The sequence below is a fragment of the Bos grunniens genome, chromosome 29 (assembly GCF_055505025.1).
Source record: "Bos grunniens cultivar Pamir isolate PY7600 chromosome 29, Bosgru_T2T1.0, whole genome shotgun sequence".
Lineage (NCBI taxonomy): Eukaryota > Metazoa > Chordata > Mammalia > Artiodactyla > Bovidae > Bos > Bos grunniens.
In genome coordinates, this window is record NC_141193.1 from 39,484,682 (window position 1) to 39,506,378 (window position 21,697).

At 42.8% G+C, this 21,697-nt stretch overlaps 1 protein-coding gene across 40 annotated transcripts in view; it reads right to left on the bottom strand.

The window, feature by feature from the left end:
- The window catches only part of DLG2 (discs large MAGUK scaffold protein 2), a 2,335,250-nt gene that overhangs the window by 7,788 nt on the left and 2,305,765 nt on the right, over window positions 1-21,697 (bottom strand). For all 40 annotated transcript variants that reach the window (XM_086384619.1, XM_086384611.1, XM_086384617.1 and 37 more), the window contains 4 exons: window positions 14,160-14,210; window positions 13,102-13,203; window positions 9,336-9,508; window positions 6,891-7,000 (listed from right to left, as the gene is read on the bottom strand). In XM_086384619.1, coding sequence (XP_086240745.1) covers window positions 6,891-7,000; window positions 9,336-9,508; window positions 13,102-13,203; window positions 14,160-14,210 — 436 coding nt within the window. The remainder of the gene's footprint in view (window positions 1-6,890; window positions 7,001-9,335; window positions 9,509-13,101; window positions 13,204-14,159; window positions 14,211-21,697) is intronic.

A 21,697-nucleotide genomic window follows, 5' to 3' on the forward strand; every position in this document is an offset into this window, starting at 1 on the left:
TTATTGTTACCATCTTTCTAAATTCCATATATATGCGTTAGTATACTGTATTGGTGTTTTTCTTTCTGGCTTACTTCACTGTGTATAATAGGCTCCAGTTTCATCCACCTCATTAGAACTGATTCAAATGTATTCTTTTTAATGGCTGAGTAATACTCCATTGGGTATATGTACCACAACTTTCTTATCCATTCATCTGCTGATGGGCAGATGTCCTGGCTATTATAAACAGTGCTGCGATGAACACTGGGGTACACGTGTCTCTTTCAATTCTTCAACCTCTTTTAAATACGGGACGTTGTTGTTGTTGTTCAGTCGCTCAGTTGTGTCCGACTCTTTGTGACCCCGTGGACTGCAGCATGCCAGGGTTCCCTGTCCTTCATCATCTCCCGGAGTTTGCTCAAACTCATGTCCATTGAGTCCATGACTTAGAATTGAACACAATCTTCTGGGGTGGCCAGAGGGAGGGGAGGAGAGCAAGTGGAGAGAAGGGAAGATACTTCACAGCCTTCCGGAGCTCATTCCATCTAAGAGAATAAGACTTGACTGTTCTCAGGTCCTGACCTCATAGAAAGCTTAGATCTCTTGACCTTCCCACCCTCCCCAAAGGCTGCTGTTCATCTTCAGTGTGGGCAGCAGACACGTGGAGTGGAGAAACAGAGACAGTCTTCCAACAAATTATAGAAAACGAGACGGGCGCCTCAGGCATGTGTGTCTTTCAGGCTGAAAAAGGATTCTGTAGCTCTAGAGGCTCAACTTCAAGCTGTAAGGCACGTCTATAGCCAAAGAGCTCTGGACTTCCTCTGTTTTTATTATCAAATGGAATTTCAAGGAACTGCTAAAGATGGCTTGAATTAAAGATGCAGAGAGAATGGAACAATCAAAAACTCTGGGACCAAAATATTTCAAACAGGCTCTAAGTAAGTCATATCAAATAGTGAGCTGGAAAGAGAAGCCTGGCAGGAAGGAATCTCTGACGCCTATTTTGTTTTATTTTTGTTTGGATAGGAATTGCTGTTCAGTTGCTAAGTTGTACCCAACTCTTTGTGACCCTACAGACTGCAGCACGCCAGGCCTCCCTGTCCATCACCAACTCCCAGAGTTTACTCAAACCCATGTCCATTGAGTCCGTGATGCCATCCAACCATCTCATCCTCTGTCGTCCCCTTCTCCTGCCTTCAATCTTTCCCAGCATCATGGTCTTTTCCAACGAGTCGGCTCCTCTCATCAGGCGGCCAAAGTATAGAAGCTTCAGCTTCAGCATCAGTCTTTCCAATGAATATTCAGGACTGATTTCATTTAGGATGGACTGGTTTGATCTCCTTGCGGTCCAAGGGACTCTCAAGAGTCTTCTCCACCATCACAGTTTGAAAGCATCAGTTCTTCGGTGGATAGGAAAATGGGCTGTAATTACACCAGGCGCTCTCTGTCCTTTCTGTTAGTCTCTCAGCTGTTGGTGTATCATTAACTGTAGGTGTGTGCTGCTTAATCATTGTGAGATTATTTAGATCCAACAAAGTTTCAAGGACAAATTGAGGAGGGAGGAAAATGGAGAGTAACCTAATCTATGGATTCCCAACCAGGGGCAGCTTTATCCTTCCATGTCTTCTAGGTGTGAACATTTTTTTTTTTGCCAACCAAATACACCATATTTCTTATGTTTGGCAAAACTAATACAATTATGTAAAGTTTAAAAAATAAAATAAAATTAGAAAAAAAAAAAAGAATAAACCTGAAGTCTATGTTAAAAAAAAAAAAAAAGAATATTTTACCTTCTCATTCTTTCTTAATCAAAGACATTTTATTACTCAAAGACTGTTAATCATTGCCTCTGATCATTATAAAAATATCAGTGTGACTGCACTGGGCTGATAAAAGTTCAGCCAAGAGCAAAGACATTTTGATTGGTCCATCGGGATGCATCAGAGGTGCAGACAGAATTTTGAAGGCATTGCTGCCTTTGCCTCTCACTTTAGGAAGTCAGAGAACTGGGTCTGGAGCATGTAGTCTTAATTCCTTTTTCAGAGCAAGTAACTGAGGCCAGAAGTAGTAAGTAAGACTTGCTTAAGGTAAAGGAGTGAATTTCATGAAAGCACTCAAAGTTATTGTTTTTCACTAATCAATTTTTAGTTAAAGAGACTTTTCATTACACTAAGATGTTCTTTCAAAAGAGACCCCTATTTAGAAATATACAAAACTGAACTGAAGTCAGACATTAGCATGACTATAGGCTTGATGTTGATGGCTACAATATATAGAAGTGAGAATTCCCTGAAGTCTTGTTAAAATAAACTCATCTTGTCTGAGGAATGGTATCTATAATTCTCTTCCCAAACAGCACTAACCCCAGAAGCTTTGAGAGGCAGTCATTTTTGGGTGGCAGAAAGTGCTGAGCTTAAACCAATGGATACTTCTCATAGAAAGATAGTATTTTGCTCCAGGAGTCAAGAAATCATGTAGTTCTGGATCTTCTTTGATTTCCCTGGCCATGCTGGCCTATTTTCTCTGAATTCCCTTTGCATTTATTGCAGCAATATGGAATTTTTCTTTTTGGCCTCACTGTGTGTCACGAAGGATCCTAGTTCCTCTTCCAGGAATCAAACCTGCAACACTTGCAGTGGAAGCCTGCCTGGACTCCCAACCACTGGATCACCAGGGAAGCCCCTTGAATTCAGGTTTTTATCCTCTAATACATGAAGTTGTTTTGTCTCCCTGACCAGTCTGCCAGTTCTTTGAGGCCAGAGACCAGGGCTTGTTCATCAGCATGTGGCATGGATCTTGGTCAGCGCTTAAATTTGTTGAACGAATAAGTGAATGAATGAATGGACAGACAAATAAACATAATTACAGGATAGTTGAAGACAGAAGTAAACACAGGGAGCAAGAAGGTAAAAGCATATTGGGTGGCGTGGTAGAGACACACAGGAAAGCCACTCATTGCCATGGGGAGGGGTGGGGGATAGAAGTCACATGGCGGTACAATGTGAAAACACACCTCATTCATGCACACCCTTGATTTTCTGCTTCTCTGAAGAGTCAGCGATGTGTGTGCTAATAAGTCCTGTGCTTTGATGTGGGTGATGCACTTGAGGACACTGTGTGTGATGATGTATTGGTGCCCAAATGTGGCAGCTGCCATGCTGCGGTTCCAGCTGACCTGGCACTCACCCCTCCCTGGGGAAGGCGCAGTTCATGCCAGCTTTGCTCCTGAAGTAAAACCCTCAGAAAGACTGAACTGGAAAGTAAACATCCAGCGTTTCCTAACACGATCCCATCGGTCTGAATGTCACTGGTGTTGCACTACGCAAACGGCTGCAGCAAGTGAGGTCAGATTCACCGTCTCGTCGTGGGGTGCAGCCTTCAGCACGCTTACTTCTCCTTGGTCACAAGTGGCCGTGACGGGGCCCTAAGGCCAGATTAAGTAAGTCGTCTTGCAGTTGTGGAGGAAGCCGGCCTTCTCCTGCTGAGCACCAGATGGGAACGTCCCCAGGGGGACGGTGAACCAAACGTGCAGCTGCTCTTCTCCCCCAGGCCTCCCTTCCCCGGGAAGCCACTTGCCCACTGCTCGTTTGTGATGGGAAAGCTTACTCTGCTCTTTCTGAAATGGGCCTTCAAGATGCTGTTTCCAGGAGGTGGGGGACATGTTTCTCTTCGTCTTATTAATGTTAGCAGTACTAATAATATTTATGAGGCTCTTCTCAGATTATAAATCACCTTTATGTAGGGAAATGTGTGGCTGCTTAATTCACTTTGCTCAGTGCTCAACACAGTAGCTGACATGAGGAGGAACTTAATACATGCTCTCAGGGATGCTGCTGCTGCTGCTGCTAAGTCACTTCAGTTGTGTCCGATTCTGTGTGACCCCACAGTTGGCAGCCCACCAGGCTCCCCCGTCCCTGGGATTCTCCAGGCAAGAACACTGGAGTGGGTTGCCATTTCCTTCTCCAATGCATGGAAGTGAAAAGTGAAAGTGAAGTTGCTCAGTTGTATCTGACTCTTAGCGACCCCATGGACTGCAGCCTACCAGGCTCCTCCATCCATGGGATTTTCCAGGCAAGAGTACTGGAGTGGGGTACCATTGCCTTCTCCACTCAGGGATGCTACTGAGTACTAAGTCAGTTCAGTCACGTGTTCACTGTTTGCAACCCTGTGGATTGTAGCCCACCAGGCTCCTCTGTCCATGAGGATTCTCCAGGCACGAATACTGCAGTGGGTTGCCATGCCCTCCTCCAGGGGATCTTCCTGACCAGGGATTGAACGCATGTCTCTTATGTCTCCTGCGTTGGCAGGCATGTCCTTAACCACTAGCACCACCCGGGAAGCCAACAACCATTATTTTATCATCAATACCTGTTTTTCCATGTGCTGGCTGTGGGCAGAGCTCTTATTTGTTTTTCTTTTAGAAAAATACTTGGCTGCACAGAGCCTCACTTGCAGCACGTGGATCTTTACTGGACCATGCAAACTCTTAGTTGTGGCATGTAGGATCTAGTTCCCAGACCGGGATAGAAGCCAGGCCCCCTGCACTGGAAGCACAGAGGCTTAGAAGCTGGACCACCAGGGAAGTTCCCAAAGGCCTTTATGATATAATTTTATGCCTAAATTCATGGGGCGGAAGGTATGAAGAGTGACCTCCTCACTTTATTTTTTCATCCTGGTAAGAACTTTTGTCCATCTCTTATTTATGAGAATCTATTCTGCTTTTAGCTTCCTTGGTGGCTCAGACGGTAAAGCGTCTGCCTGCAATTCTGCTTTTAAGATACACATCTGGCAATTGCCCCAAAGACTGACTACATGTTTAACTTAATCCTCGTAGACTGCAGTTCCAGCTACTATAGCTTCTTCCTCCCAGGGAAGGTGCTAAACAACCGGTCGATCCTTGACAAGTAACTGCTTTCACCTCTGGGATGAATGATTTCATTTTCCTTGGTCTTTCCATAAACACTGTTTTCCAGTACTTCATGGTTCACTTGTGAACCCTGTCAAATGCTCTAATGCCTCGAGGCCTAAACGGAGGCACATTTGGGCAAGGCTCTTACAATGGCACTGGTGTTATCTCTTGCGCCTCTTGGGAAAGGCTCTGTTCACCTGTTTTGTAATGATAAAGTAGTTCCACTCCTTTTACAATAAAGTTACTTGGAATCTTTCATAGTAATAATGGCTACCAGTTAGTAAGTGGTTGTGCTGTGTGCTGTGCTAAGTCACTTCAATCATGTCTGACTCTTTGTGACCCCATGGACTGTAGCCCGCCAGGCTCCTATGGGACTCTCCAGGCAAGAATACTGGAGTGGGTTGCCATGCCTTCCTCCAGGGATCTTCCTGACCAGGGACTGAATCAGCGTCTTTTATGTCTCCTGCATTGGCAGGCGGGTTCTTTACCGCTAGTGCCATCTGGAAAGCCCCTAGTAAGTACTTACTGTATGCCAAAAATGGTATAGAGAACTTTACACTTAAGATCTTGTTTAATCTGTTCACTGGCTCTCTGACGTCTGCATTATTAATGTGTCTAGTTTAGAGCTGAGGAACTAAGTCTTACAGAGGTCAAGCAAATTGCCCGAGCTCACATAACTGAACAGTGGCAAAGGAGCAGAACCACGCCTGACCAGCTTCCAGGTCCCCGCTCTTAGCCTTTTTGCTCTTCTACCTTTAAGGCTATTACAGCATCACTTTTGTATAAGAGGGTGTACAAAACAAAGCCCCCAATTTCTATCAAAGCATCCCCCCAAATATTGTCCCTTTATAGCCAGATCATGAATATCTGCCCAGTTTTTGAAGGATGATATTTAACAAGTCCTCTGAAAAATAAAAGGAATAGGGCTTCCCTGGTGGCTCATTGGTAAAGGATCCGCCTGCCAATACAGGAGGCAGGGGTTCCATCCCTGGTCCGGGAAGATCCCACAGGTGGAGCAACTAAGGCCATGAGCCACGACCACTGACCCTGTGCTCCAGAGCCCGGGAACTGCAACTACGGAAGCCCGCTTGCCCTAGAATCACGCTCTGCACAAGCGAAGCCACTGAGGTGAGAAGCCTGCGCACTGCAGCTGGACAGTAGTCCCTCGTGTGCAACTAGAGGAAAGCCTGCACAGCCACAGAGACCCACCACAGAGAAAAATAAAGTAATTAAAATAAATAAAAAGAATAAAAGAGGCTGTGCCATACATTTTCCTCCCTGTTCATAAATGTGCAAAGGTCTGGAGCTATTGGTTAAGACTGTAGGTGTTTTACAGCCAGGCCGTTAATAAAACTCCCTATAAAGCTGCTGCTGCTAAGTCGCTTCAGTCATGTCCGACTCTGTGCGACCCCATAGACGGCCTCCCGTCAGGCTCCCCCGTCCCTGGGATTCTCCAGGCAAGAACACTGGAGTGGGTTGCCATTTTAAGGCTAGTGGTCCATATACATGAGGTTTTAATTAAGGAACACAAGAATTCTATGCCATAACAATGTGAAACACCCATGGAGAGAGTCTGAAAAATTTCCCCGCTACGAAAACTCACACATTTAAAAAGATTTACCAGTGGAATTGCTCTCTTAAGTAAGAGACAATTTAAAGACGATTGCTTCCTATCATTTGGAAAGCAAAGCAAGACAAAATAAAAACAAACCAACCTACTTTCAAAACAAGGAGACAAAATGAAAAAGTCATACACAAAAACAACTTGTGAAACAAAATAAAAATCAAGAAACTTTAGCGAAGACATTTTCAGGAATTACTGACATTGTGTCTCTCGTGGTTCAAAAGGACTTTGATCTATCATTAAAACAGGGAATGCTTAAGAAAATTGACAACGGCAATTCCCATGTGTAAACATTTATGGCAAAGAGCTATTAGCAGTTTGCTCTGTCGTATGGAACAAGAGGCTGGATGAAGGCTGCTGCTGCCCTCCACTTACATCAGAGGTTCCAGAGACTTGGGTTTAATGAAGATGGCAATGGGATACAGCTGGGCCACTTGTAACCGCTTGATAGCATTTCCTGATACGTCAAGTATACAGTGTTTGCCCTGGGAGAAGGAAAAGAAAAATACGGTGTTAATCCAGGGAGAATGATTATAATCAAAGCAAAAGAAAAAAAAAGTAAGTATGCTTTAGAGGGAGGTAAAAGATACTACATTTCTTCAAATTTTGAAAAGAATTGTTGCAAAGCATAAATAAAAGTTGGTATAGAGGGTCATCGCCGAATGTTTGCAGTAATATGTTTCTTATTCCTTTACTAAGTGTCAGCCAACAGAGTAGACATTTTACTAAAGTTATCTCAGCTAACTTTATTTATTTCCTTAAATAAATACCTGATGTTTTGCACAAGGAAGCCATCTAGCCATATATAATGTGACTGAGTCCATTCTCATGAAACCCTCATAAACCATCTCTGAAGACAATCGTCGAAAAGAAATTCCCAACTAGTCAAAGAAGGAATTCCCCACCTATGACATGTGAATTGTCAACTGCATTTTACAGAAGAGAAGGCTAAGGCTTAAGAATACTAACTTGCCCAGTGCTCATGTCAGCAGTACATACAGTAGAAACTCACGCAGGTCTCAGTGCTAAGCCTCAAACCCAAGTCTAGTTGGTTGGAATAAATAAATACCTTCTTGTCTCACCCTGGCCAGTGCTAAATCTGGAAGAATGGTAACCATGAGTTAAGAACAATTTTATAAATATTTGCTGAGTGTTTCTACATGTCCTGCCTTTGATATGCTCCATCTAGTACAGAGCAAGGACAGACACAGAGAGTGACCTTAAGTATTTTATCTTAACTGTGGAGAGTGAGGTTTGCATAGCGTATGTAAATTTTTGGTTTGTTAACAAATAAAAACCCTATTACATTGTAGCATACCTCATTTAACTTGGCTTCCACTGCAATGAGTGCTCAGAGCAAGGAACTGCTTTATAAAGTATTTCTGGGGAGTAGACACATTTGCCACACATTATGTTCTACCTCCTGGAGGGAAATGGCTTCATTACCCTGAGGCCCAAAGAACTTTACAAAGAAGAGAAAAAGCATACTATGCAGATATAAACAGTCCTAAATCAACAAAGGGGAATAAAAGCTCATCCATAATATCCACGTAAAAATACAGAGGCCAGCGAGTACTTGAGCTTTTACAGGAGAAACACAGTGAGATGGCTCAACTTTTTATCACTTAATATATTCCAAGTTTGCTATCTGTGAAATGTGGCAGTTACATAAAATGCCTGGATGAAGTTTGCATATTCACTGGTCAGAAAGGTTTGAGATAACAAAGGCTGTGTCTTCATGTTCGAGGAGAACAGATGCAATGATCCAGAAAAGTGATGTGAAACAGTGTGATATTGCTCAAAGAAGCCAGCATCCCAGAGAGAAGAAACCTGACCCACCTTCTTACTGTATTCTCGGACAAATGTGAATATTTCTCATTGAAGTTTTTTAACTAAAACATTAAAAGTGGGGAGGGGGAAGTTGTGTCAAATCAAATCAACCCAACAAATATTACTTATATAACAAATACGATGGGCTCTTAACTTTTTATTTTCTTCTTCTGTGACATTGGTCCTCGGTGTTCACAGGTGATCAGGATCCTTCTCGAGGCAGATCTCAAGGGTCTTCCTATCCTATTTGCCCTTACACAGTCTTCTCATGTCCTTGCCCTTGAAATTATCAGCAGGATAATTTCATCTGCCTGCAGTGTAGGAGACTTGGGGTCGATCCCTGGGTTGGGAAGATCCTCTGGAGCAGGAACTGGCAACCTACTCCAGTATTCTTGCCTGGAGAATTCCATGGACAGAGGGGCCTGGCAGGCTACAGTCCATGGGATCGCAAAGAGCTGGACATGACTGAGCGACTTGCACACACAATTTCATCTATGCCTCCTCTGAGTTAGACTATCTGCCAGCAACAGGCCAGGCAGTCCGCCTCATCTGTCTACCCTTCCACCAGAAGCATCTCAAGTTTTCAGGGAGATAAAAAGTAAACTCCTACTAACAAAAAGAACTGAGGATTCTGATCTAAACAACCGAAAGCGACCAAGGTTTTAGAACAAGTTCAGTTATTGGGGCCAAAGAAAAGTGAGTCAAAGACAAAGTGAATTTCCATAAACTTCAAGCTGTTAATTGCCTTTGGGTTTATAAGCCCCCTTTCCTCCTCTCCCCTGTCAGGTCAGTCAGCATACTTTATTGAGATTAGAACAAAGATTAATGACCTTGCTCTCAAGAGATTCTCTGCTCAGAGTTCTTAAAAGGAATACTGAATCAAAATTTACAAATGAAATCAGGGAAGAGTAATGACCAGGAAAAAAAAAAATGCAGTTTGCCACCTGGGTACCTTCTTCAGGGGAGATGTAAGATGACTGGAGAACATACCCTTTCTGCTACAAATCTCACGGACTGCACACTGGTTCCATATAAGTTGTCATTGTACTGGCCGGCTTCTATAAACTTGTGCTCTTGGATGTCTTTCTCCATTTGCTCTCTGGAAATAACAAAGTGATAGTCTCTGCCATCCACCTCGTAGTCACGCTTTGGCCTTGTGGTATCTTTATAAAATGAAAAAAGATGAAAATAAGGTAACTTTATATCCATAAACTTGTTATACCCATTTTTTTTTTTTTTAGCACACACCCTCAATATAGATTGTGCTGTGAAGGACCATGACATAGTAGCAGGTACCAGGCTTAGCCCTGCACTGTGAAGAACTATAAAACTCGACAAAATGTATGGATGTGTATTTTCAGGCATTGGACAACGGACAGTGCTGGAGCTGTGACACTGAGGAGAAGCACATGAGGGGACTCTGCATTTACTCCATTTTCATTTCCAAACGGAGAGTCTAGAGGCTATGGATTGCTAGGAGACCCTGAAGTTCAGACGGACTGTGCATTAGGTTGAGACCCCAGAACGGTTGCATTTTATGAGGTTACTCTTGACTTACTCTAGACCTACCTTCACAATGTCTAAAACCAAGTCAAAACTCAAAGAAGCTGACTTGTCAGTAAATTATTGCCTGCTGAAACAAAAACTTAATACTCTATAAAGGAAGATATTGATAACAACATCCAAGTGCTCAATAATGTAGCATCACAATGTCTAGCACGTGATAAAAGATTACGGACAAGCGAAGAAGTAAAAAACGTCTCATATGAACAAAAAAAAGGACATATAGTGTAAATATATTCAGGGACTTTAAAAGATGTAAAATGATACCATCACAGTTACGAAGGGACTAAAATCAATCAGCTCTAATCATAGTTAGAACTGGTTAAACTTCTTGGTAAGAAGAGAAGAGAAAATAATTTAACATTGTAAATCAAAAAAAATGTTAAAATAAATACTACATGGTATCACTCATGTGTGGAATCTAAAAAACACAACAAACTAGTGACTATAACAGAGAAGAAGCGGACTCACAGATACAGAGGACAAACCAGTGGTTACGGAGGGGAGGAGCGGTACAGGGGTTAGGGAGTGGGAGACAGAAAGTGCTGGGTGTAAGACAGGCTCAAGGATGTAGTGTACAACATTGGGAATGTAGCCAATAATTCTGTGATAACTGGAAATGGAAAGTAACCTTTAAAAATTGTATTTAACAGAAAAGCACACAGGAGCGGGTAAGACGCGCTACACCTGTACTGCTCACTGTGGCCACCTGTAGCCGCATTCGAGAGCAATTAAAACGGGGCTGGGCCACACGTGCAGAGTACACACTGGATTTCCAACTCTTACCACCAAGAATTATAAAAGTTCAATAATTTTTATATTGATTACAAGTGAAATGATATTGTTCTGGATATACTGGCTTACATATCATTTATCATTAGCATTAAAACTATATTTTCTATCTTTAACCCAGATAGTATTAGAAATCCATCTTTAAAAATTATCAAAATTTCAGATAAAGTTTTATCCTTAAAGATGTTCACTGTATTAATTGATAAATTATAAATAATTATAACATATAAATTATAATTGTATTTTGCGTTATAACTCATAATATTGAGACGTAGAGAAACCAAAAAAACTCTAAACAAGAAAGGACTAATTATGACATAATAAATATTTAAAGTAGTTATATAAAATTTAAACAATATTAAGCAAAAACGTATATACTTGACATGTACCCAAATCATAGGAGAAAATGCATGAAAAGAAAGAATAGGTAGAAATCTATGAAAATATTAGCAGGGATGTTATCTCTGGGTATCTTCTGAGATTTTCTGTGTATTTTTATTTTTCTTGTTTAACTCTTAAGCATTTTCCAAGTTTTGTACAGTGAACATGTATTGATTTTCATAAAACAGTGCCATTACTTAAAAAAGAGAAAGAAGACGATGCAAGGTGGAGGGGTAGTGAAACGGTGCTACAGGAATTTCTTTTTTTTTTTTTCTTTCATAAGTAAAGGAACAAGCTGGGGGCTGCAACAAATGGACTAGGGTTTGACTTGATCATTTCTGTCTGGAGTCTCTTTCAGGTTAGGTTCTGTGGCAAGATGGCTACCCAGAACCCTTGCCGGGACCGTTTCACCAGACAGCACACTCGTCCCGGTTCCCTCCTGCCCATGCACTGCACACGTGCGATCCCTGCTATCCTCCTGTACTCCAGCAGACATTTGCAGTCCTGAAATGTAAGAGACACTTCAGAGCCAAGAGCTTAAAAAATGTTGAGTGAGAAAGAAATATCTGCTGAGATCAGATTTAAGAGCTCAGTGGTCTAATAAATTAAAATTTCCTGGTGGGTTTACACACACAGAAAGCCTCTAGCATTTTCATGTGGCACAGTGGGAGCAGGGACAGAAGTGATGAGTGGGGAGCAGCAGCAAGGAGAGCAGACAGACTCTGCAGGGAGGGCTGTCCTGATGTGTCAGAGGGACCGGGGGGCCTGACGGCTGTCCATAAGGACAAGAAAGCAGTGGCCGCCGCCGCTGCTGCTGCTAAGTCACTTCAGTCGTGTCCGACTCTGTGCGACCCCATAGACGGCAGCCCACCAGGCTCCCCCGTCCCTGGGATTCTCCAGGCAAGAACACCGGATTGGGTTGCCATTTCCTTCCGAGAGGAGGGTAAAAACTTTATATTCTTTCTTGTCTTCATCCTTCAAAGGGAAAGGAAAGGCTGTTTTGTATTGATTGACACACGGCCCTAAGTCATCCTGAGATGAGTTTAACAGATAGCATTGTCTCTGATCTCTCTTACTGTAACTAAGGGTGATCATTAGTTAGACCCATTAAACCTGTAACCTGCCCTCACTGATCACTTTGTTGCTACTACAAAAAAAAAAAAAAAAAAAAATTGCATATCTTTCAAGCATCACATAGCCTCAACAATGTGTTGCCTGAGTTGTGTTTTAGGCACTCAGAGTCAGCTGTGTCCAGTTTGAGCTTGAGGTGGTTAAGAGTGGTTAAGACAACTGACCCTCCAACTGGACAAGTGTCAGTGTCTACCTGGTGACCTTTGAACATCAGAGGGCCCCAAATTCCACCCTCAGAACATGCTAATGCTGACATTTTCTGAATCTGCTTCCCATGATGAAGCCTGAAGCTTACCTGCACCTGCCCAGAATGAGAATACCTTACCTTTGCATTTTCAATCACCCTTCCCCACGCTCCCCACACCTCAGACTATGCTGCTCCTCCATCCCACAAATATCCCCAGCCCCTGGCTTTGGGGAGGTGAGTCTGAGATTTCTTCTCTAACCTCTTTGAGTGGCAGTCTCATGAATAAACAAGCCCTTTCTCTGCTGTAAACCTTGCGTCTCAGCATTTGGCTTGCTGTGTGTTGGACAAACAAACTTGCCTTGTAGCATCATTCTGTGGGAAAAGAGGCTTCAGTAACATTTCGACCAATCTACAAGAAAATATGAAGGCCTATCAATAATCCTATGCTATCTTAAATACCATGGGAGTTACAAAGAAAGCATTCATCCTGCCCTCTCGGGTACTACATCATTTACTCACTAAATAGAGAATAACACATGGCAGTATAGATGGAATGTATTTGGCAGAATGAAATGAGATGCTCAGATATTAGGTGACTGACAGTATTTGAATCACTGGAGACTACTGGAAAAATGGAGTTACATTTTACCATCTCAAAAAGAGCCATGCTTTATTTCTAGAGGAAAGATGAATGATACTTACGAGGCACACAGGAGCCAAATTTGTCAGGGAATTCAGATATCAAGTCATCATTGATCCGATCCTTCATGGGGCCCAGAATAATCACTGGTCGGGTATAGTTTACTGCAAAGAGGGAAAGGAAGATGCAGATGAGGAGTCCGACTTGGGGATCTTAGGGCAAACTTGCCGAACACTAACAACTACTGAGGCTATTACTTCGGTGGATAAATTGCCCGGAGAGCCCTGCATAGGAAACTGATGTTTTAACACTGAGTGTGTTGGCTGAGTCTACTTTCCAGAATTTACTAACAGGGAAAAGCAACTGCAATGTCAGTGAAAAAAAACATTTGGAGACGTTTTGCTTACTCTTCACGTATGTCTACACAACAATCAAAACACTACCGAGTTTAGTCAATTGAGTGGGAGAAAAAAAAGATTCCAAAGTAGCTGTTTGACCATTGTTTAGGCAACGACTTCAAAAGTCATCATTAGTAGTAATGACATCTTAGGTTTTTTTTTTTTTTTTATCTTAGGTTTTTATACTTTCTTTTCCTTAGTTCAAAATACTCCCCATTCTCTGCTTGGATTTTCCCAATTCCTTTGTAATCACGGGGCTACAAGGAACTCAAAAGTTCATTTGGTACAATTCCTTCTCTGATGCCTGAATTTTCTCTGTGATCTTTGTCAAGAGCCATCAGCCTCGGTATAAATTCCTCCCAGGCTTCTGGAGCAGCCCGGAAGGTGGCTTCTCTCTTAGAAGCCCCGCTAGAAAGCCCTCAGTACTAAGTGAACATCAACCTGCAGGAGGATTTTACCCATCGATCCTGTAAGTGGTGCTCTTTATAATTTGGATGTGCTCCTTCCTATTAGGGATCATTCTTCCAGAGGGCAGCTCCATCCTCCTGGGAGCTGTCACTGCCCACTCGCTGCAGGGAAGGTGTCTGCTTGGCCACAGGGCCAAAGAAAGAGCAGGGTCTGACCTGGGAACTGCTGCATGTTAAGCAGTTTATTTCCCTCCTGAAATGGGGTCACCTGTTACAGCCTGGGAATCAGGAACCAGAGCATGCTAAGAAACTTACTTTCCTGCCTTGTGACAGGCTCATAAGAGAGAATGCAATCTTCTTGTCCTCCTGAGAAGAGAAAAAAGGAAAAATTACAGTGGACTAACAACCAGTCACAAGCCACAGCTACAAGCCCTGCTCTGCAACCCAGGAAACAGACCCAGTTCAGGGCTAATTTCCCTTGCTCTCTCCCTCCTTCAACCATTCCCCACCTCCCTTCACCCTCATAGAACTGTTTGGCACCGTGACAGAGTCAGGTGGTCGCTGGTCGGAGGAACGACAGGAGGCTGGCCTTCTGCAGTTCAGCAGGGCAGTGATGTAAGAGACCGCCTTACGTCCGACACTGAGAAATGCAGCACTGTGGCTGCACGCCCAGCATTCCTACCTAAAAGGAACCCCTTGAGTTCAAGGAGAGGTTCCATCCAATAGTTCGCTGCTACATTACCAGAATTTCTGGACCTTTCACCTTCCATTGTATTTCCCAAAGAAACACACTGTTCAAAAGCAAGTGTCTGCTCGTTTCATTTGTGAGACAAAAGCTTCACCAGTCTATATACTCCAAGGCTCTGAAGACTTTAATGTTAATTCATCAAGAAAATGCTGGGTCAGTTAAGAAGATAAAAAACTGAGGAGGGCCCTATATCACTTGTTCTGCTGCTGTTGCTGCTGCTAAGTTGCTTCAGTCGAGTCCGACTCTGTGCGACCCCATAGATGGCAGCCCACCAGGCTCCCCCGTCCCTGGGATTCTCCAGGCAAGAACACTGGAGTGGGTTGCCATTTCCTTCTCCAATGCATGAAAGTGAAAAGTGAAAGTGAAGTTGCTCAGTCGTGTCTGACTCTTCTCGACCCCATGGACTGCAGCCTACCAGGCTCCTCTGTCCATGGGATTTTCCAGGCAAGAGTACTGGAGTGGGGTGCCACTGCCTTCTCCGATCACTTCTTCTAATCACTGCTAAATCTAGCCTTGAAACTTTGAAAAGTAAGGCAGACCATGGAGTATGATTTTCCACCCTTCCAGTGTCATTTGCTATAAGCCTTCTCATTCAGTGAGCCTGAAGTCAACATACAAGCATGGAAAGTAAATTGGCTTTTGGCAATTTTTTTTTTTCCTAATCATCAATTTTGCCCAGTTGAACTAGGCATGAGATTCGTCTCATTCAGCTGCCAACTTAGAAGGCTCCATACTTTCATTCGCATTAGGCCTAGGACTGACTGTCTTTGGTGGGGAAATAGTTTAAGTTTTGAAAAGGGCTTTTTGTATGCTGTCCTACAGAGGAGAAGTGTCGTGTGTGTGCTAAGTCGCTTCAGTCGTATCCGACTCTGTGCGACCCCATGGACTATACCCGCCAGGTTCCTCTGTCCATGGGGATTCTCCAGGCAAGAATTACTGGAGTGGGTTGCCACGCCCTCCTCCAGGGGATCTTCCCGACCCAGGGATCGGACCTGAGTCTCTTGCATTGGCAGGTGTGTTACCACTAGCGCCACCTGGGAAGCCCCGAGGTAGTTTTTTCTGAAACCAAAGGGCACTGGGTCTCACTGCTCTATCTCCTCATAGCCCCTGAAACTTTCAGAGTCAGGTCAGAACCATGTGCTGCTGCTTCAGAAGCCACAGCCTCTGGAGGATGAATTGATTTCATGAAAGGAGTTAGTATTACAGGCAGGTTTGATAATGACAAGGCTGATCTGGGGAAATTAAGTGATCTATGGCTAAAGCAGTGAATACGGATGTCTTCCCTGGGGTGGGAAATGGCCCCAGGCCCACCTCACGTCTCGCCTCACCCTCAAGCAGGGTCCACTCTCAGAATGGCATGGCTGGGCTACCTCCTAAGTCACAGAGAAGGGGCCCCAGTGCTTCCTCTAAGTGGCACCTACCCATGACTGCTCCAAAAAGTGTTCAGGGGAGCTTCCCACATCGGGGCAGGGATTTGGTATGTGAGGAATCAGATTCATATATATTTTTTTTAATTCAGGAAAAAAAATGATCCCCTTTAAAAAAATGAATCAACTGAAATTTACAGAAGCTGGGTCAAAAGTAATAAAGGAGAATGATTGCTAAGCTCTAGTTATCTGAAGGCTGACATATGCAGAGGACATAGGAATTCAGAGGATAAGTGTAAAAATGGTTGGGGAAAAAGAAAGCATAGCTTTAGAGATAGAAGCATGGCAGACCAACACTGTAATGTCGTACTAACTTTCAGGAGAAATCTCCCTGAATGATTAATATGTGAGAGGGGACTCCTGCCCGTAGGATAACAGGTTTTAAATATCAGGTGACAGAATATGCTATGGAGCTACTTTCCCACATTTATGGTTCAATTTAACTTCTCTTTCAGGGCTTTAGATAATTACAATAAATGTCAGTTACAGAAATAATTGAAAAAGTTGCAAACTTTTTAAATGCAAAAAAAGAATAAATATCAAGTGATACTTATGTCTCTGCACGAGACTGGGCACCCCATACCAGTTATCCAAGGTGTCCTCAGTACTTAACATAAAGAAAGAGACCAATGAATTTGCATTCTGCTTTTAGTGGTACGAGTCAGGATGAGCAATGAAGCCAAAGATAGGTTCCACTTTGTGTTTCTGTCTATATGCTTTCCTTCGGGGAAGTGTGGTTTCCCCTAAATAAAGAGAACACCTCGTGTTCCCAGGAGAATCTCTTTCCATGGCCTTGCAAATCGTTCTGATGGGACATTCTAAAGGCAAACCTTAAATAAAATATTTGGTGTCAGTATGTATAATGCATGATTTAAAAAACTAGGACAAAGCAACATAGCTTAGATTAACTTTGCTAGAACAGAGTTCTGTAGTTCTTCATTTACCTGTTGCTTTCTGGTTTACGTCTAACTTACAGGAAGCACAGGTCTTGTTCTGAGCAGTAAGACTGGCAGACGGCAGAGACGACAAGCGTCCCTGAAGTCAACACCCATCCCAATTCTAACGACTGTGTGACAACCGGGACCACATAAGGAAGCCCACAGGGGTGCTGTGGCAGCTGGTATTATACAATAGCTGTGAACTCAGTGCCTGAAACCAATTTTCACTTTCAAGAATGAAAAGCCCAAGGGGTAATGGGAAGGAGATTACAAGGGAGAGAAAAAAAAGTCACAGCAATGAAGGAAAAGATAATTCATGTCTGCATAGCGCTTTACAGGCTATAAAAGGCTTTTGCAGCCATTGCTTCGTATTTCTCACAGCCATTTCTTTTCAGGTAGGTGCTCTGATGATCTGCACTTTACAGATGAAGAAGCTGAGGCTCGGAGACAGGGCCTGTTTCCTCAGTAAGTAGTAGAGTCAAGATTAAAAACCACATCTTTTCTGACTCCTCGCTGAGTATACAGCACAGTCTCAAAAAGGTCAGAGGTGCAGAATTCTCTGTGGGGGCTGGGATGTAGAGGTAGAACTCACAGGTGAACAAAAATGGTGGGTGGCAGAGAAGGGAGCTGAACCTGGTCAGAGTTACCGACAGGCCATAAGATGCTCCATTTGCAAACCCTAACTCTTTTTTTTTTTTTAATGCTGCTGTGTCATCTCCAAAAAATAGTCATCCTTAGTAGTTTTTCTGTTTTTTGCTCAGGAGGTGTCGGCACTTAGAAACAGCTGACACAAGGGTACAAACAATTACTTGGTCTTGTTTTGGAAACTGCTAGGCTGGAAGGGGCGCGTGGCACAGAGCTGGGGGTGGCCGCCTGCGCCGGCAGAGACTGCGCAGAGCCTGTTGTTACAACCTCCAGAAAACACTGTCTTTAAACTGGAAGCAAGTCACAGTAAGAGGGGTTCGGAGTAAGGCCCTCATATGCTCTCATGATAAGGAAAAACAAGGTGTTTTTCTTTAGAACTCTTCCAAACTAGAAAAGAGAGACGAGGGAAGTGAAGACCAGTGGCAGGGCATTCAGTGGTCTAAATTTAGTGTTTAGGGCCTGCACTGGATAATTACAAAGAATAAACTAGCTTCCTAGAACCACAGAATGTTAGTGCTAAGAAAGGGTTTGGAGTTAACGTGGATTATGGATGGAGAGTCTGGAACATGACTTCACTTTCCCTTACGGACCCTCGACACGCATCACAGTGATCATTGCCTGAATTACTGCTGAGCCTCACTTGGTCTCAACACTTTTCAGTATAGTTCCTCAGGAAGCAATTAAAGGGCAGTCTTGATTAAAATCTGTTTCCTGTATCTCTTTTCTAATACAAGCTAGTCATTTACATTGGAGAGAACTAAGGTTCAAAAATGTTCAGTGATTTCTTCAAGGTCACGTAGTGAATTACTGATTCAGTGTCTTCAAAGGATCTTCAGATTAAATCTGTTACTATATATAGAGTCCTTAAAATCAGGCTTAGTTCATAGTTAATGTTATGTAAATATTGCTGCTTGTATTGATTGTTGTTGTTTAGCCACTAAGTCGTTTCTGACTCTGCACTCCCATGGACTGGAGCCTGCCAGGCTCCTCTGTCCATGGGATTTCCCAGGCAAGAATATTGGAGCTGGTTGCCATTTCCTCCTCCAGGGATCTTCCCAACCCAGGGATCAAACCCAATCAAACTCCTGCATTGGCAGGCGGATTCTTTACTGCTGAACCACCAGGGACAGCCAATTAATTTGATAGGTGGCATGGTTGAAATGTACTAGCTAAAACGTGAAGAAGCTTGGATTACAAAACATAGGGAATAGTGAAAATGTCTAAGTTTCAGAGTTAAAATATCTTGATTGGACTTGCAGGGACATGGTATTAGTGAAACGTAGCTCTTTGGAACTTCAGCTTCTTCATCAGTTAACGGGGTATAAATATAAGGTGTATTTCATAATTTTGTTGCAGAAATCAAATGAGATACTATATGTAATAAAATTGCTTTGTAAGAACTTGAGGAAATATAAGGCCAATACTTGAGAAGAGTGGAAAAAGGAGAATATGGGCACCATTCCGACTGATTCCAGAGGGAAAGTCTGAGATCTCTTCATTTCAGCATCTCAGTTTCACTCAGCTCATTTTTTAAGATCCTTGGTTTGAAAATCCTATTTAACTTCTGAGCACCAATGGGTTAGGAGGATAATCATCAGCTCTCCCATACCCATAATAACATAAGAGCTCTACTGGGCTTTAAGGCAGGCAGGTCTTCAGCTTGTAGAGATGTGCAAGGTCTCCATTATGGCTAATTGATCTTTATTGCCATCACATATAAGGGCAGTTCAAGGGTATGATACAAAACAAGCACAAACCTGCACTTTATTATATTGCTTTGTTGACAGAAATCTGGAATTAGCCCATAGTTACGGTAGTTATGAGTAGCATTTTGCATAATTAGACAATGTACACTGTTAAACTGCATTGTAGCTAGTGCTCAGTATAGCTGGACTTTGGAAAAAAATATGTTATAATTCTTGAGACGGTGCATCAAAGGTCTGAGCTATTTATTAGAAATTGAGGTTGGTGTAAATTCATGTGCATGTATACGTGTCTCAGAAATATTTGAGGCTTTCGAGTAAGGCTGGCACAGTCTGTAACTCCAGAATGTAACACCCCGGGCTGGGCCCGTCTTTCTGTGTGTGGGTGTTGTTTCAGTCGTGCCTCACTCCTTGTGACCCTGTGGACTGTATGTAGCCCACCAGGCTCCTCTGTCCATGGGGGTTCTCCAGGCAAGAATACTGGAGTGGGTTGCCATGCCCTCCTCCAGGGGATCTTCCTGACCCAGGGATTGAACCCCCATCTCTTATGTCTCCTACCACTAGTGCCACCTGGGAAGCCTGCCAGTCTTTCTAACCACTGACTATTTTTTTAGCCATTTTGTCCTGAGCAGACATGGTTCTAAGAGTTAAAAAAAAAAAATGAAAATGAGTGAAAAGAGGTGTTATTTTATTTGTCTACATTGCTATTCATAAAATATAAAAGTCATAATTATAGCAACAGCCAGGAATTCAATAGAAAAATCCAGCCTGGTTTGATTTGAAACTGTACTTTCTGGAAAAACTGTGTCTGTTCCAAGCCTTTGTGTTTTTAGTTATGCCAATGCCTTTCCTGGTGAGTTTCTTCTTCAAATTTACTTAGCTAGCAAGTGCCTCATCTTTGCAAAGCTCAGCTCAAAGTCCCCTCCTCTGAAATTATCTCTGAAGCCCCACTATTTTCGGGCCAGACTTTTATGCTAGAAACGGCCATACTTTATGCTTTCTTAATGTATTGATTGCTCTCCCTCTTTACCTGTGCTGAGTTCCAGAGTTCACTGAGACTTACATTGAGTCTTAAGGTGCCTGAGAGAGCATGACATAGAGCGGGTGCTGAATGAACTAAGAAATAGTCCTCTGTAATTCCTCATATTTCTATCCTGGAAAAAGAAATATCCATTTTTTTCTCCTCTGGTGGCTCAGAGGTTAAAAGCATCTGCCTACAATGTGGGAGACCTGGGTTCGATCCCTGGGTCGGGAAGATCTCCTGGACAAGGAAATGGCAACCCACTCCAGTATTCTTGCCTGGAGAATCCCATGGACGGAGGAGCCTGGGGGCTACAGTCCACAGGGTCGCAAAGAGTCGGACACGACTGAGCGACTTCACTTTCACTAAGCTATGACAAGGCTCTTACCTTTTTTCATTTGTAAAGAAAGCAATTTGAATGGCTAGCTTTCTGTACCCTCAGAGGAGATTCAAGTTAATACAGACTATTAGACTCTACATTTTCTCTAGTAATAGTACAGTTCCAACTCTTCTCTCTTCTCATAGATAATTTAAGCTGTTTGCAAGTGTTTCCTTTATTCACTCAATAAACCTTTATGTGCACCTACTATTTGAGAGTGAGAAGAATTATTGATGTCAACTTGGAGCACTGCAATCAAAAACTTGTCAAACAGCTGAAAGCCTTGTTGCAATTTTTATAACAATGATTCTGGAAAGAACATGCTCATCTCTGAAGAAGAGGAAGGCCTCTGAAATATTCTAAACACAGATTTCTGAAGGAAAAGGTAGTTCCATAAAAGTATAGTTTTGTGGAAAGTATATGTTCCATAAAAGGGATTGCAAGAACAAAATTTGATGTTTTCCATTTCTCTGTTTCTACAGGATGGAAGCACAACACGTAAAAACTGAAAACTGAACATCCAAGAAATTAGGGCCAAGGGTCTCCATGAAACTCAACAAATAAGTTATATTTTCCTAATACTGAATTGTCGGTAACTCAGGCACAGGAAAGACAGCCTTTGGTCACTTCTTAACCAGCCAGGTTTCTTTGTTTTAGAACAAAATGAAGATATGGGAGAGGCAAATATTTTCCCAATTTGGATAATCATAAAAGTATAAGAGTAGGAAGACTGTGAAGATTGTTAAAGATCGTGTTAAAAACAAGAAAGCTTTAATTCATCAACAGGATTTATCATTCCATTGAGGAAGCAAACGAGGGGGTTCTAATATTTGGTTGATCAAAGGTATCTCATTGCAACTTTTATTCATTTCATTCTGTGGCATGCTTCATCTGCCAGAGGGGCCTCCTCTGGCCCCTACTCCCTCCATCTGTCATCCTTCCTCTCTTGTACCCTTTCCCCACCTATTTCCCCACCAATTTGATTATTTAGA